Genomic DNA, 13504 nt, shown 5'->3' with positions numbered 1-13504 from the left:
ACTTGTGACATAAACAGTGGGTGTATTCACATCATTGTGTGGGAAAAAAAGGTGCAATGCAAAGCGAACAGATTCAAGCATAAGTGCAGGGTGAGCATGCAACAACCAAAGAGGGTTATATAGAAGTCTCTATGTCTGAAAGCATTAATTGTACCTTGCATTCATCTACTAAGACAGAATTGTTAGCAGTTGTGGAGGCAGTTTCGGTTAAGACGCACTGGTTGGAATTGTTTTCGTGGTGATTCTTCATATCATCATAATAAGACTGGGTCTTTGTCATCATTTCGATGTCGTCAGATTTCGCAGCGTGCGAATCCAGCTCTTCCAACTCTGCCTTCGACAGGTGGTACACAATGCCTGCCCCGTAGGAGTCACCCACCACATTCACTGAGGTTCTGAATCGATCCCTGAGGAGAGAGACACAGAGTTAAAACTGCTGCTTTTTGTACATGCAGGATAAACAAAACCCTAATGTAAGAGCAGAGAGGAGTGACCACATTATACATCTTTCTAATCAAACTCACAGCAGCCAGTCAACAGCAACCAAGAGACTGATATCTTGGGTTGGCAGGCCAACAGCAGTCAGGATCAACAGCATAGTCACCAGACCGGCACTAGGAATACTGGCTGCCCCAACACTGGCCAAGGTGGCTGTCAGACTGAAGGACAACATAGGAAAGAAGCACTCGATCACATTCCTCGCATACCCTACACCGAACCACATCCTTCAAAACTCCACTCTTCAGACGCTAATGAACATGACACTGATGCATCTCACAGCTACAGATGAAGATATTCCATCCCTGCGGTAAAGAGCAGTTGGCAGCAGAGCATCAGAGTGGGTCCTTAAATATGAGACAGGCTAGGATGTTTACTTTGAGGTTTCATGGATTTATATGCCATAAAAATGTCTGCGTGAAGGTCATCCGTTCTCAGCTCACTCTATTATAAGAGCATTTGGCAAAGATTGATGAAAAAGAGATTGTAGTTGCTGTTTGTCTTCCTGCTTGGCATGAGGCATGGCACTGTTGCTGCTTCCTCATGCTGGTTTATTTGCTCCACTGTAAATTTGTTCTCTAAATTGGCTCGTTTGAGCCACACAGCCTTCTCTGTTCACTGTTAAATGCCTTTACAACCACTGCTGAGTTTGTCATCATTTATCAAGAACTAACACTGCCTGCTGAACTGCAGCTGCCTGACCTCATTTATACCCAGGTCTTCATAAAAAACTAATCTTTCTGCTTTGGCTGAACTGTAATAGAGGTAAGTTTTTTTATTAACAGACTGAACTTTAACTTGACTGTAACCTCTGAAATCAAGTACATTCTAGTACAAAGCACAGGTGTTTTTTCTGACCTGACTGTGATAATCTGACCAGGGTCAAGGTGAACACCATTCATTTGGGCAATGAAGATGGCAGCCACAGCCTCATACAGGGCAGTTCCATCCATGTTGATGGTAGCACCGACTGGGAGCACAAAACGAGTCACTCTTTTGTCAATACCCAAATTTTCCTCCAGACAACGAAAGGTGACCGGCAGTGTACCAGCACTGGAGGAAAAAGCAGAAAGGAGAAAGACTGTAGACTCCATAATAATTAATTTATGATCATTTGTTTGAATAACAAGACATGTTTATTCATCCATCCATCTGGATACTGACCTGGAGGCTGTCCCCAGAGCAGTGATCCAGGCCTGGAAGATGCCCAAGAAGAAAGTGAAGGGGTTTTTTCTGGTGATAGCAAAGTAAATGCTGGGCAGGAAGATTGCACCATGGATGATGAGGCCAACAATCACAGTCACCATGTACATGCCAAGCTGCCTGGCAACCACCTCCAAGTCCTTTATGGAGATGATCTTGCCACAAATCAGACACGCAATACCAAAGGGAGAGTACCTTATTGGGTGAAAAGCCATGTGTTATTTGTTATGTTAAATCTACAACAAAGTTGTCAGTAAAGTCTGGCAGACTCTGTTTAATGTAATCTTTTTAAAATGTTATGACTCAAGAAATAACTTAAAATCAAGCAAAAAAGTTATTTCTAACTTCAATGACTTCAATGGGTTTTATAAATGAGTCAGTATGAATCATGAGTGATACTAACCACATGATCATGATGACAATTTTCATCACAATCTCATTGAGGATATTGAAGAATTCAAGCATGAGTCTGGCCTTCTCTCCCATTTTGCCCATGCAGATGCCAAATGCAATAAAGAAGCCAATCAGACCTGTGACAGAAAATCATAAAAGTTTTCAAACTTTGAATGGCAGTGTTGACAGGCGAGCTGATGTCATTGTAAGGGTTATGGAGGCAGCATGGCTCTAAATTATGACTGAGATATTGAAACAATACTCTGTGAAATTCACCAAAGATATCAGTGATGCCAATTGGGGATGAATCTTAATGACTTTGATGATTACCTAACTTGTCCTGATTAATGGAAACATCTCACCAGCTAAGAATTTTGGGCATTTCCATCATCAACAGCTGTCCTTGAGTGACCTGCTAGGTCATGAGCTTAGTCAGTATGGTTACATTCACAGTTGAGGGAATCAAATTACCAAGGTATCTGACACGCAATACTGTGAGGTGTGTGAGAAAATGTTGAAAACCTTCTTCCGCTTCTAACTTTCTCTGAGGGGAGATGGTGGTGGGTAAATACCGATTTTGTCATATGACGACTAGTTATGTTTATTAGAACAGAGCAACAGCCTTGAAAGGCTTTAAGAGACCACATGGTTAACGAGTGCTCTTAATGGGCTGTATTTCAGTCACAATTTCTGGTGTGTTTAGTGGTCTGACAAAAGAAAAATATGTGAATGAGAGAAGCTTTATTGGGAGTTTGGCATTGTTGATATGGATTTTGCTGTATTTACAAGAAGTTGCAAAGAAATGGAACTTTGGAGCAGGTGTAGAGCACCTGGGCCCATTTGAGTCCAGTTGAACATCTACATGCAGAATTATCTGAGTACCAACACATTATCTGGGTGTTGGTCTGACTTTGAGAGCTTTGATTTCCCACCATCCCAGTCAGACTAACATGTTTACATGCATGTTACAAGTTGTTTTTTTTTTGGTCTGACTAACTCAATTTGTTTTTTTCTTGTGTCATGTAAACATGTTGATGGTGAGCACATTATCATGCTGATGTTAGCCTTTAGCTGAAAGGAATGTGTCAGAAGAAGAGCTACGGACTCTGTATAGCATGTATCTGTACAGCATTACATACCCAAAACATTCATTCCACTTTTAAATTGCAGTGACTTTTTGATGATGTACTGAGGCTCCTTGGTAATGTTAGCCACTAAGCCATCCACAGTAGTGGCATTGAGTTCCTCCTCAACAGCCACCTCTATCTTCTTTGTGACTGTTTGGATCTGAAGGAAAAGATATACAAGATATATAAGTTAAAAGGCTGATATTAGGCTAGTTATTGATCTGCTTAAGTCAACTATTATGTTGGTGCTACTTTATTATTTTTTGGTGCATCTTGTTGTTTATTCCAATTTGATACTAGTTTTCATATCAAATGATGCCCCAAATGTAAGACAAGGACTGACATTTCTATCTCACTAACAGACTTTGTAAGTGCAGATAACAATCTCTTTTTTCATCTATTACCTGTTGGAAACAAGCCTGCACCAAGTTTTCTGGGAACAGGTTCCGGATTAGATCAAAGAAGGCATCTAAGCTGGACACGTCATCATTTTTCTGTCCCTCGCCCAGATTCTCCTTCAGTTTGGGGTTGCCAGGATGGATAGCTAATACCAAGATGACTCCCAGGATAGCAGCAATAACAGTGGTTGTCATGTAATATATCATAGCTCTAGTGCCCAGGCGACCACTAGATTTGGCGTCCAGACCGGCCAGACCTGCACCCAAAACAAGCAAGATCATATTTACCTGGTAATTACTTTTTGAATGGAAATGTTGACTCAATACTGTGGGGAATGAGGGATGAATGTGGAAACCCTCAGGAGGTGATTTCAAGGTGCTCTATCATGTCTGTTTTAGTGGTTCTACAGCAGAGGAAGGACTAGATATGGAATTCATTAGCTCTTGTAATGAAACACCACGTCACATGAGCTGCTCACTGTCCCCTTGTGTTAAGATATAAAATGCAAAGATGCCAGTATATCATTTAAAATATTCTACCTGGAATCTATTGTAATAATTGATAGAGAACCTGTGATTAAACTGGAGATGATGAGAGGCAGGATCAACATCTTCAGCATCCTCATCAGGATATCTCCAGGAAAGGCGATCACCATGACGATATCTGGGTGAATTGGGGAAGCAACACGAAGCAACATCCCTGCTACAGCTCCCAAGATCACACCTGAAGTGAAGTGCAAAACATGTTTTTTTTTACCTTTTACAAGTACATATCGAATAAACTCAGACCATAAGATTTCAGAGAAAAGAAAGTCAGATATTAAATGAGAATACAACTGCAAAGGATTCAAATAATTGTTCTATGGCTGTATTCTGTGCCACTGTCAAGAAGTTGAATTCAAACAAAGAAATAACAAAAGCCTCTCTTATGCTTTGTCCTTAAGACATCGTAATAACTACTCCCGTCTTATCAAGTCAGCTGTTTAGAGCTATGCAAGAGGCTGTCTGCTACATGTTTAGGAAGGACACAAAAACAAAAACCTGCTAAGATAGAGTAAAGTCCATGGGGAATAAAGATCAGATTTCTTTGAAGTAGGGTGAGGGGACGAGGCAACGTCAGAATATCTGTTGATGCACCTGTAATAAAAGCAAACTTAAAATGTCTTTGACGATATTTTTCACTTCATCTTCCAAGCCAAGAAAACAAAAAAAAAGATACAATAAATGAGGAGTAAAGATGAAGACATAAATCCATGCACTCTTTGTGCTGTGCTGAGTTATTTCTGCTATACTTCTCCCTTGACTATAGCTTCTCCTCCAGTTTCCAGAACCCTGAACAGTGTATCATTTGAAAGATCAGTTCATCTCACATAAAGCTATTATTGATTCAGAGACATGTGCCTCTTCCAAAAAGCTCTCTTTTTTCCTGAAACACACTGTTATTGCCAGAAAGTAAAGTTGACCTCTGAGTGCTCTGACCCCCCTGTTGACCAGGCCTAGTGGTTGGCCTCTGTGTCTGTCTGTCTGTCTGAGGCCCGACAAAACTCCATCATCCCTCCTGCGGCTGTACTTCCTTTGCCAAAGATAACACAGCTCAATATGTTGTTTAATAACACACACTGGAATCAAAAGCCATTCAGTTTTTTCCCTCTTTAAATCTCAGCTGTCCTCTGTGCTTCAATTTTTCCTTAAGTCTAGCAACATCCTGCACATCCTGGTTTTGGATGGCACTTGATTTCCTGTTCCTTCGTGTTGGCCAGTTTCCTTTAAGGCTCTTATCTGCCAAGTGACAGATGATCAACGATCATGCTGGCTCACTTACTTTGTGAGATTCTCTTCAAGTGTTGTGAGATGCTACACATGCTCAAGCAGTCATATTCAATTTAAATGATCTAGGACTACAAGGGACTACTTAACTGTCAGTCAACATGTAAAATAAAAATAAACACTATGATTAAACAAACCTAATTTAAGATCCAACCATAAACTGCATCACTGCTGTCTCCCCCTGCAGCACAATGAGTCACTGCTATAATCACAACAACTTGTCATGCTTCACCAGAGGCTGTTTGGGTGTCCACTGCCTGGAACAGAGCTTTTGATAGCAACAGGTGGCATAGAACTGAGGAAGGGCAGAACACCCAGTCATCTTACTGTCAGGTACACTGAACACAGATGGCATCTTCTTCTCATATTACAAGCAATCTGCAGAACCAATGACTGAACTCAGTGGTCGTCAGCCTCTATCTTTAGCATGCCAGCATTTTTTACAGTCTTCAGAGAAAAAATATATATTGAGGTAACTTACCAAGGACGGTGAGTGTGAGCAGGAGGTTCTTGGACAATTTGGAGCAGATTTTGGCACATTTGGATTGCGGCCTGGCCTCAATGGGCTCCAGGTGGCTCTCATGCATCCTCACCTCAACTTGTTTAGGCATACTGTTGGCACTGTGGCACAGAGAGAGAACAAGACAGAGTAGCCATTTACTAAATGGAAAACCATTAAGTGAAAAGACCATCAGAAACACACCCATACACATTTATTCATCAGTAGACATCACATAATCATATGCCGTGTGCAGCCACCGTGAGAAAAAACAAGGCTCTCTTAACTCCAAAGAAAGATAGTGACACATTATAGAGGACAAATCATTTGTGTATCATGCATTTAAAAACTGTATAGAGTTAAAAAGAAAATAGTGCAATGTGCACTATGAATACAATGTGAAGCATTCAAGTGTTACCAAACTGTCAGTCCAACACTGCTCATGGTTACTATAGCATCCAACAGATGGAAGCTGATTACAAGCTGCTGCTTAGTAAACCGCAGCCCTTTGGGGCGATACCTCAGATATTTAGCATCTTGAGCTGCTTCCCAAAAAGTCAGTGTTCTTTAGAATATTCTAACAGATACAGCTGCTTTATATCCATGTACACAAGTGAATACAGTTTGGTAGATGTTACACACATTTTAACAAATCCCAGACAAAGAAGAAGTCTAATTGAAAACAGCTATTGTAAGAAGATTTATCCAAATTTGAAATTGAGAACGCACATGTCAAACAGCCTTGAAACTACTACAGAGTTATTGTAATGTGATTGCGTTTGACCAATTACAATTAGACATACACCATGTCATGCAGGTCTACGTTCTTCAGACCCCACATATGATACGGAGAAACAGATGAAGGCATGTCTGCATGAGAATGCTTAACAAGTCACTCCAACACTCACATTTAATTGTTGGAAGAGGGACCTGAATGTATTTAATTTGATGAGCAGTGATTGGCAATTACATAAAAAAAAAGCAGTTTCCTGCATGCCATTGACGTGTGAAGGAGTTTGTTTCCACAAGGAAAGCCAGCTGTGTCTGTTGCTGTCAGTTGGGCAGATGTCTGAATCAGTCAGACAGAGAAAGAAAAAGGGAGGTATCTTAGCTCTATGCTTGTTTTTACTGTGACAAGTTGCTGGAATAAACCACAAACTTACCTTGCTCGTTTTTTTAATTAGTTTTGTTTATGAGAAAATGAAAATGTCTCTGTTTCCATCCAACCCCAATAAGCCTATGACAATATTTGTTGTGAGGACTTTCAAAATCAACAAAGAGTAAATAATGTGACATTGACCTTTCACCTCACCCTGGAGGTTCATAGTCAAAAACGCATAAAAGAAAGCTTCAGTCAAAAAGTTTTTTTTTTTTTTTCTCAAATGATTCCCCTATAGTCCACTTTGAAGTTAAAATGCTTTAAAGATATTAATCATGCTGGTAGATTAGTTTTTCTTCAAAACTTGATCAAAGGGAAAACATAGCTCAAATCAAAACATGGCAGGTCTCATAAATAAAGGTGCTTTGTGACCTTATTATTTTTGTAAAAGTGGACACTGATAATTCCCCATAAACACACAGGCTTTCACATTGATGCACAATTCCTCACGCTTTTTGTACCACAGCATTGAAAGCTTGGCTATACGAAGACCACCTGGTCAGCTTCCAGGCACACAGATGGACCAGTCTCATCTCTTCTTATTAATTTCAAAGTGAGGTGTGAAATACAGAAAATACATGCAGGAAAATAATTAACCCCCCCTATTTTTTTTGTTTATTTCACACTTCACATTAAAGCTGAAGGAGCCCAGAAATAAAGAACTGAAAAAATAGCATTACAAAGTACTACCATTCCATACCATTACAGTAAGAGTGATGACTGCAGCTAATTGAAAGTTCCCTTTTTGCTCTCCATTACATTATTTTTAACTCTAAGAAAGGAAGCGGGTGAAATTCTGTCACGACCTTCTCATTAGCACCTCTTCCACCAAGTAAGAGACAGATGACAGATGAATATGTAAAAGTACAGCAAAGAGTCATCAGCTTCTGTACTAGCTGCATTATTTAGCATCGCTTCACTACTGAGGGAAAAAGAAATGTGGGCTTTTTAAGTTACAGGGTACTTTAACATGTAGTACATGATTTTGGCTTTGATTAACATTTGATAGGCTAAGAATTAATCTTCTGAGCCCTAACAAATAACTCTATGAAGCCTGAAGGTTTTGAAAATGAGTTAAATGAGTCTAGGCTGCATCTTTTAGAAAATGCTAATGAAAATAAATGTCATTGAGCCGTTGATAGCTTTTTGTAAAGCATGCTTCTTTGATTATAATCAGATTTAACAAATATGTTCAATATGTATAATATGTAATGTACATAATTCAGGCCACTTCAAAAATCTGAATTCACACACACCCAGCATTCTTCTGCTCATACTCTAATGGGATCATCTATTTAAACCAATTATTCCTGTCAGAGGTTTTAGGCAGATTAATCGTGTTACAGGATCCTAATGCCATGAAGAATTAAAGCAGATCCCTATAAAAAAGTGCACCTGCAAGTAGAATATATCTAATTTAAATACGTTTTAATACACTATTCACACACACTCCAAAGAAGCTACATCCTTTGGTGCTTCATACAAAACTTTTAGATCTTGCACACAAAATTCTATTATCTAAAAAGTATGAAATAATAAAGTAATTTATATAAATCTAATATGTGGCTCCCATTGTGCTCCAAACTGTGAACACGTAGTACTTACTTCATTTCTGGCGGAGTTGAGGTAAGTGCAATATACATCGACCAGGATCAAATCTCTGCTTTGGTATCTAAGAGCGAACCAGTACAAGAAAGTGTCACCAGGATCACAAATGCTCCATCCAAAAATGTCAGCCGATAAGGTCCCAGCCTCTGAAAACACCAGAGCTCTGCTGACAGCTAGCCGCTCTCAGCTTCCCACCAACTCATCCAAAGCATCCAGAGAGGAGCAAGTCAAAGCAGTCCAGACTCCAGACCCAGTCACAGCCACAGCAACTCGGATTGCCCCATCCTGATGTCTGCTAAGCCCCCCTCCCAGCCCCCACCCCCTGACTCCACCAGTACACACATACACACACATCAAACAGACATTCAAGTAAATAAATTCCTAAAAGAACAAGTGCAGAGAAGGGTCAGTATATGAGCTTAATTGTCAAATCCCTCAGAGACCCTCCATTCCCTGAATTCTGTAATCTCCAAGAGAGCACACTTCCATACTCTTCCAGCTTCCATAGTTTGCATGAGAGATGCCAGGATGGTAGAGATGAACATGATGATGCCCACTAATGGGACAGTGTGGACATTAGAGCTTTGTCAGTAGTGATTTTGTTGAGAAGGGAATGAACAACAGAGGAATAATAGGCAAAAGATTTAGCATCAATAATGTTGTACTTTTGGAGCTTTGTTGTTCCGATGGGCATCACACGTTTGGTTACGGTTTGCTGCTCTGTACTTATGGGAGCGGATATGAATTATACATGCACATATCCACAACATAAACTCCATGCACATATTCAAGTCACACACACACTCCAACATACAGATTTACATAATCTAGCTATTTGATAAAACTCCTGAGCTAGACTGAACTTCAAAATACAAATGACCTGCGTGATTCATGTTAGGATGGTGCCACACTGATTTCCCTCGAGTCTCCCAGCAGCATGGGACTTCACATCGTATTGAGCACATTATTCTAATTAGGGAAATGTGTTGGAAAGCTACTTCCTCTTCAAACAAGTGACCAATTGCACAACAAAAGCCAGAGGAATGCCTTCTCTGTTTGCAATGTTTGTGTCATGAGAAATCCCTCATCTAAAATCCCTTGACATGTCTTACTCATTCAAAGAGCTCTCTGAGGGAAAGGGCTGCATTTTCGATATGAGAGCAAGGGACTAGGACAGAGAAGAAGGGGTTACAGAAGAGAGTGAGAGGGACACTAGGGGAGAATGGGGGGACTGGGGTCACACCAGCACCTCTCAGCCAAAAGAGGGGCCTTTGAGGGGAAGGTTGAGGCAGCCATCCCTACTCTTGGCTGGTACCATGTGAAGCTCTCTGCTTCCTCTCTCTTCCTTCTGAGGGGCTTTGTTTCACACGCAAACAGTGGCAGTGGCCCCAACTCACTCGGCCAAGCGCTGCATCCAAACTGGCAGCGGCGAGAAAAGAAGAGAGGGGGCTTGGACAGGAGGGGGGAGCAAGGGTATAGCGATGTGGGGAGGGCAGTGGGCATGTCCAGAATGCCAGTTCTTTCAGGCCACTGATGTCATGCCTGTGCCCACCGTGGGAGAGCAGTGGAGGGACCAAGGCGCCCCTTTCTCTTGCCCCCTCCACAATCTCTTTTTTACAGGATGAATGAATCTTTCAGAAGCTGCAGCCCATTGTGTCCCATAATCGACGGCGATTATCCCAATTTTATGCAGCCTTCCCAGTGCGAGGAGGTTCCCTGAGTGCTGGCATTGAGGGCCGCTGCGATGCTGCAAGGACCACGAGGGGTTGTCCTAGCAACACTGTGTGGCTTAGAGAAGGAGATGAAGGGGAAGGAGGAAGCGTACAGCCGAACACATACCCAAAGCACAAACACAGCCTACACAAACATACAGATGATATATGGCTTGACAGATTGGCAAACATGTATTTCATCTTTACCTCACTGAAAAATGTTTCACTTAATAGACAAAAGAAGACAAGGAAAACGTTTAAACCCTGTCAAAAGGTTTTCAAACATAGCTTATTTGGCACTGTGCTGCTGCATAATTAATGAGCTACTGTCACACACTTTGCCATACTGTGCCACTCAACCATTCACAACAGGTGCTTAGATAATAATCAACAAGTTTGAATTACGGGCTAGTTGTGTGTTTATACTTGTCTAATTAATTTTTTTTCAGTTCATGTGATAGCAGAGAGGGACATGCAAATGAGAATACAAGTTTCCCACTGGTCTCTCGAGGGGCCCGGTGCCCGTTCTCATGATTGGTGCATCACAATATACTGTGAGGTAAAGACAACTGGATCGGGGCCAGGGCCCGGATATATCTGGCCCCTTTGGGCCTCACAGACACTTGCATTACAGTGGGAAGAAATGGGCTCACACATACTAGCTGTCCAGGAGCTGTGCGCTTCACCAACAGTCCCCCATAAAAAAAAAAAAACAGAGAGAGAGAAAAGAAAGAAAAAAAGCCCTCAGCTAACACTTCAGGTTGTGCTGTGCATAAGAAGTGGGAGATAAATTCTAGCATCTGAAAAAGTAAAGGGAGCTTTTTCAATCAACACCCCTCAGTTATCTATTCCTAGATGGTTGTTGGGATAAATACAATGAGTGACAGACAGACTCCCACAGACAGAGATAGCTAGGTGACCACACCAGAAAGCTTTCACAAAGGGAGACAGTGAATGCAAAATACAAAATGATGTTTGACACTTTGCTTTCCCTTTTCTCTCAGTTAATTCATCGAATATATGGAATTGTTTTTCATTGTGTAAGTGTGTGTATGTGTGTTTATATATATATATATCGATGGTTGTTTAAAGCATTTAAATCAATTGTTCACACACCTGATATCGCACGTAGCATAAGTGAACCTAAACATTTATCCTCTAGACTGGATAACTAAGCAGAGAGGGTGCAGAGTCACTCAGTGGTCCCTTTTTAATGCTCTTTTGAACCACTTCCAAGGGGGGGCCCTGGAGTGAGAGTAAAATCTGATCAAAGACTGGCACACAGCCAGAGAAACTGCACACTGAATGAAACAGATTTTTTTTTTCTGACATTCACTCGAGTCAGTTTCATACCAACGCATCTCAGGCTGAATGAAATAACTAACCAATGAATCGTGAGCAAGTGATACGTTCTGATCGACAAAAACAACAAACACCATTTATGATACTTTATTTTACATGACACAAGGATAAGTCTGATTTTTATTTTGGTGGAACAAGATGAAGCAAATAATAAAGCCATGTTGTGTAATAATGCAGTGTTACTGTTAGGTAGTATTTTGAAATAATGCATATAGAACATGCTTACCAGCTTGTTTTGTAATGGATTATTGAAAATGGTCTCTTTAAATTAAACAAAATGTAATTCTACTACCACAGGAGTTTTGAATACTTTATTTTGACCACATTTTCTTCACTAAATAACTTGCTTATACCTCTTCTCTAGAATGAGAGTAAAGTGCTATCCTTGAAAAAAAACTGGGATTCTGAATTCTGAAGGCTGAGCCTTCAAACTGGATATGCAGCTGTGCAGGACAGACAATAAGCACCATGGTCAGTGACAGTCTAACGCTGGATTCAGAGGCAACTGGGAACTCTGAAATGTCTTACTTTCATTTAAAAAAATTCATAGAAAACACCACAATAGGTTTCATGTCCTGGTTGATACCTCAGGTGTTTCAACCTTGACTCCTGACTAAATGTTTTATTAGATAACTGTTTAATAGATAAAATGATGACCTAATAAAACGTTAGAAACGTATTGAGTGCATTTTCAGCTCATCTGTTTTCTCAACTGAGAATTTGTTGTCCAAAGTAAAGATTCAAAGCAAATTGGAGGCAGCCATGTTTTTCTAACTTTGTTCTTTTTATACTTTGAAATTATTTTGACTTCTAAATTAATTCATCTGAGGCAGATGAATTGAAAGTTACTGAATGAGCTGCTTTTACTATAGTTGACGGTGATCTGGTCCTGTGTTATCACTGCAAGCTACCAGGTCTCCTCACAAGCCAACATTTATCTTTAAAAAAGACTGCCTTATAATATTACTCTAAAATATAAATAACTGAAGTTTCAGATAATATCAAAGTCCTCATTATCTGCCAGTATGTATTTTTTGGAAATTTCTCTTCAAATAATCACCAATCTCTTTCTCAGTTACTGTCCTCTAGGAGCAGTAATTTGCTAAAGTCCTGTTGCTTTTCATGAAATAGCCATATTTAAGTCATTTCAGTTTCCCTCCTTTCAACCCATTTTCCATTTCTTCCATTATATTTTACAATCGGGGTGTATCACCATCCTGGCAGTGAATAAATAAACCATGCGTGCCCATCCCTCAGTAGCCTCTCTGATTTCTCTTTGTTTAGCACAACTCTTTGTGTCTATAATGAGGCAGTCATTAGAGGGAGTCTCTGTGAATCCTGAGGCTAGTGTGCTAGTGCTCTGCATAGGTCTATCAGATGCGTCCAATCCCACTGTAATTATGTCCTAAAGTCTATTATTCTGGCGCGTTTTCACAAAAATGAATAAAGTAATTCCAATAAATCTGGATGATATCAGATGTAAACTTTAGTTTGACTGTATCTAATCAAAAGAAAACATACTCTACTGCTTCACAGCTCAACATCTTAGACCTCAACCTTCTTTTTTTTACCCCGTAAATTCAGATCGCTACTCCCAAACATGTGACATTCATATTCTATATCACAGCTTTTATGATTATAACTCATCGTGTTTTAAGAGTCTTAACTGTGATGCCAGTGATGTTTTCAGCTAGGTCCTTCTAAGCTGAAGCCAGAAG

The 13504-nt window shown here is 40.3% G+C and overlaps 1 protein-coding gene across 3 annotated transcripts in view; it reads right to left on the bottom strand.

Annotated features, from left to right (window-relative positions):
- The window catches only part of LOC140306900 (excitatory amino acid transporter 2-like), a 29263-nt gene that overhangs the window by 6068 nt on the left and 9691 nt on the right, over positions 1-13504 (bottom strand). Inside the window, exons 1-10 of one of the 3 annotated variants that reach the window (XM_072385535.1) lie at positions 8710-8966; positions 5928-6067; positions 4191-4343; positions 3626-3876; positions 3234-3381; positions 2105-2231; positions 1663-1896; positions 1357-1551; positions 525-659; positions 155-407 (exon numbers count right to left, since the gene is read on the bottom strand). In XM_072385535.1, coding sequence (XP_072241636.1) covers positions 155-407; positions 525-659; positions 1357-1551; positions 1663-1896; positions 2105-2231; positions 3234-3381; positions 3626-3876; positions 4191-4343; positions 5928-6067; positions 8710-8747 — 1674 coding nt within the window. In that variant the 5' untranslated portion in view covers positions 8748-8966. Of the gene's footprint in view, positions 1-154; positions 408-524; positions 660-1356; positions 1552-1662; positions 1897-2104; positions 2232-3233; positions 3382-3625; positions 3877-4190; positions 4344-5927; positions 6068-8709; positions 8967-13504 lie in introns of those variants that run through there. The other 2 variants (XM_072385537.1, XM_072385536.1) reach the window with 2 other exon arrangements.

The sequence above is a fragment of the Leuresthes tenuis genome, unplaced genomic scaffold, assembly GCF_036924035.1.
Source record: "Leuresthes tenuis unplaced genomic scaffold, fLeuTen1.0.hap1 SCAF_5, whole genome shotgun sequence".
NCBI classification, from domain to species: domain Eukaryota; kingdom Metazoa; phylum Chordata; class Actinopteri; order Atheriniformes; family Atherinopsidae; genus Leuresthes; species Leuresthes tenuis.
Note: the sequence above shows the minus strand (reverse complement) of the source record. Positions and strands in the feature narration are given on the sequence as shown.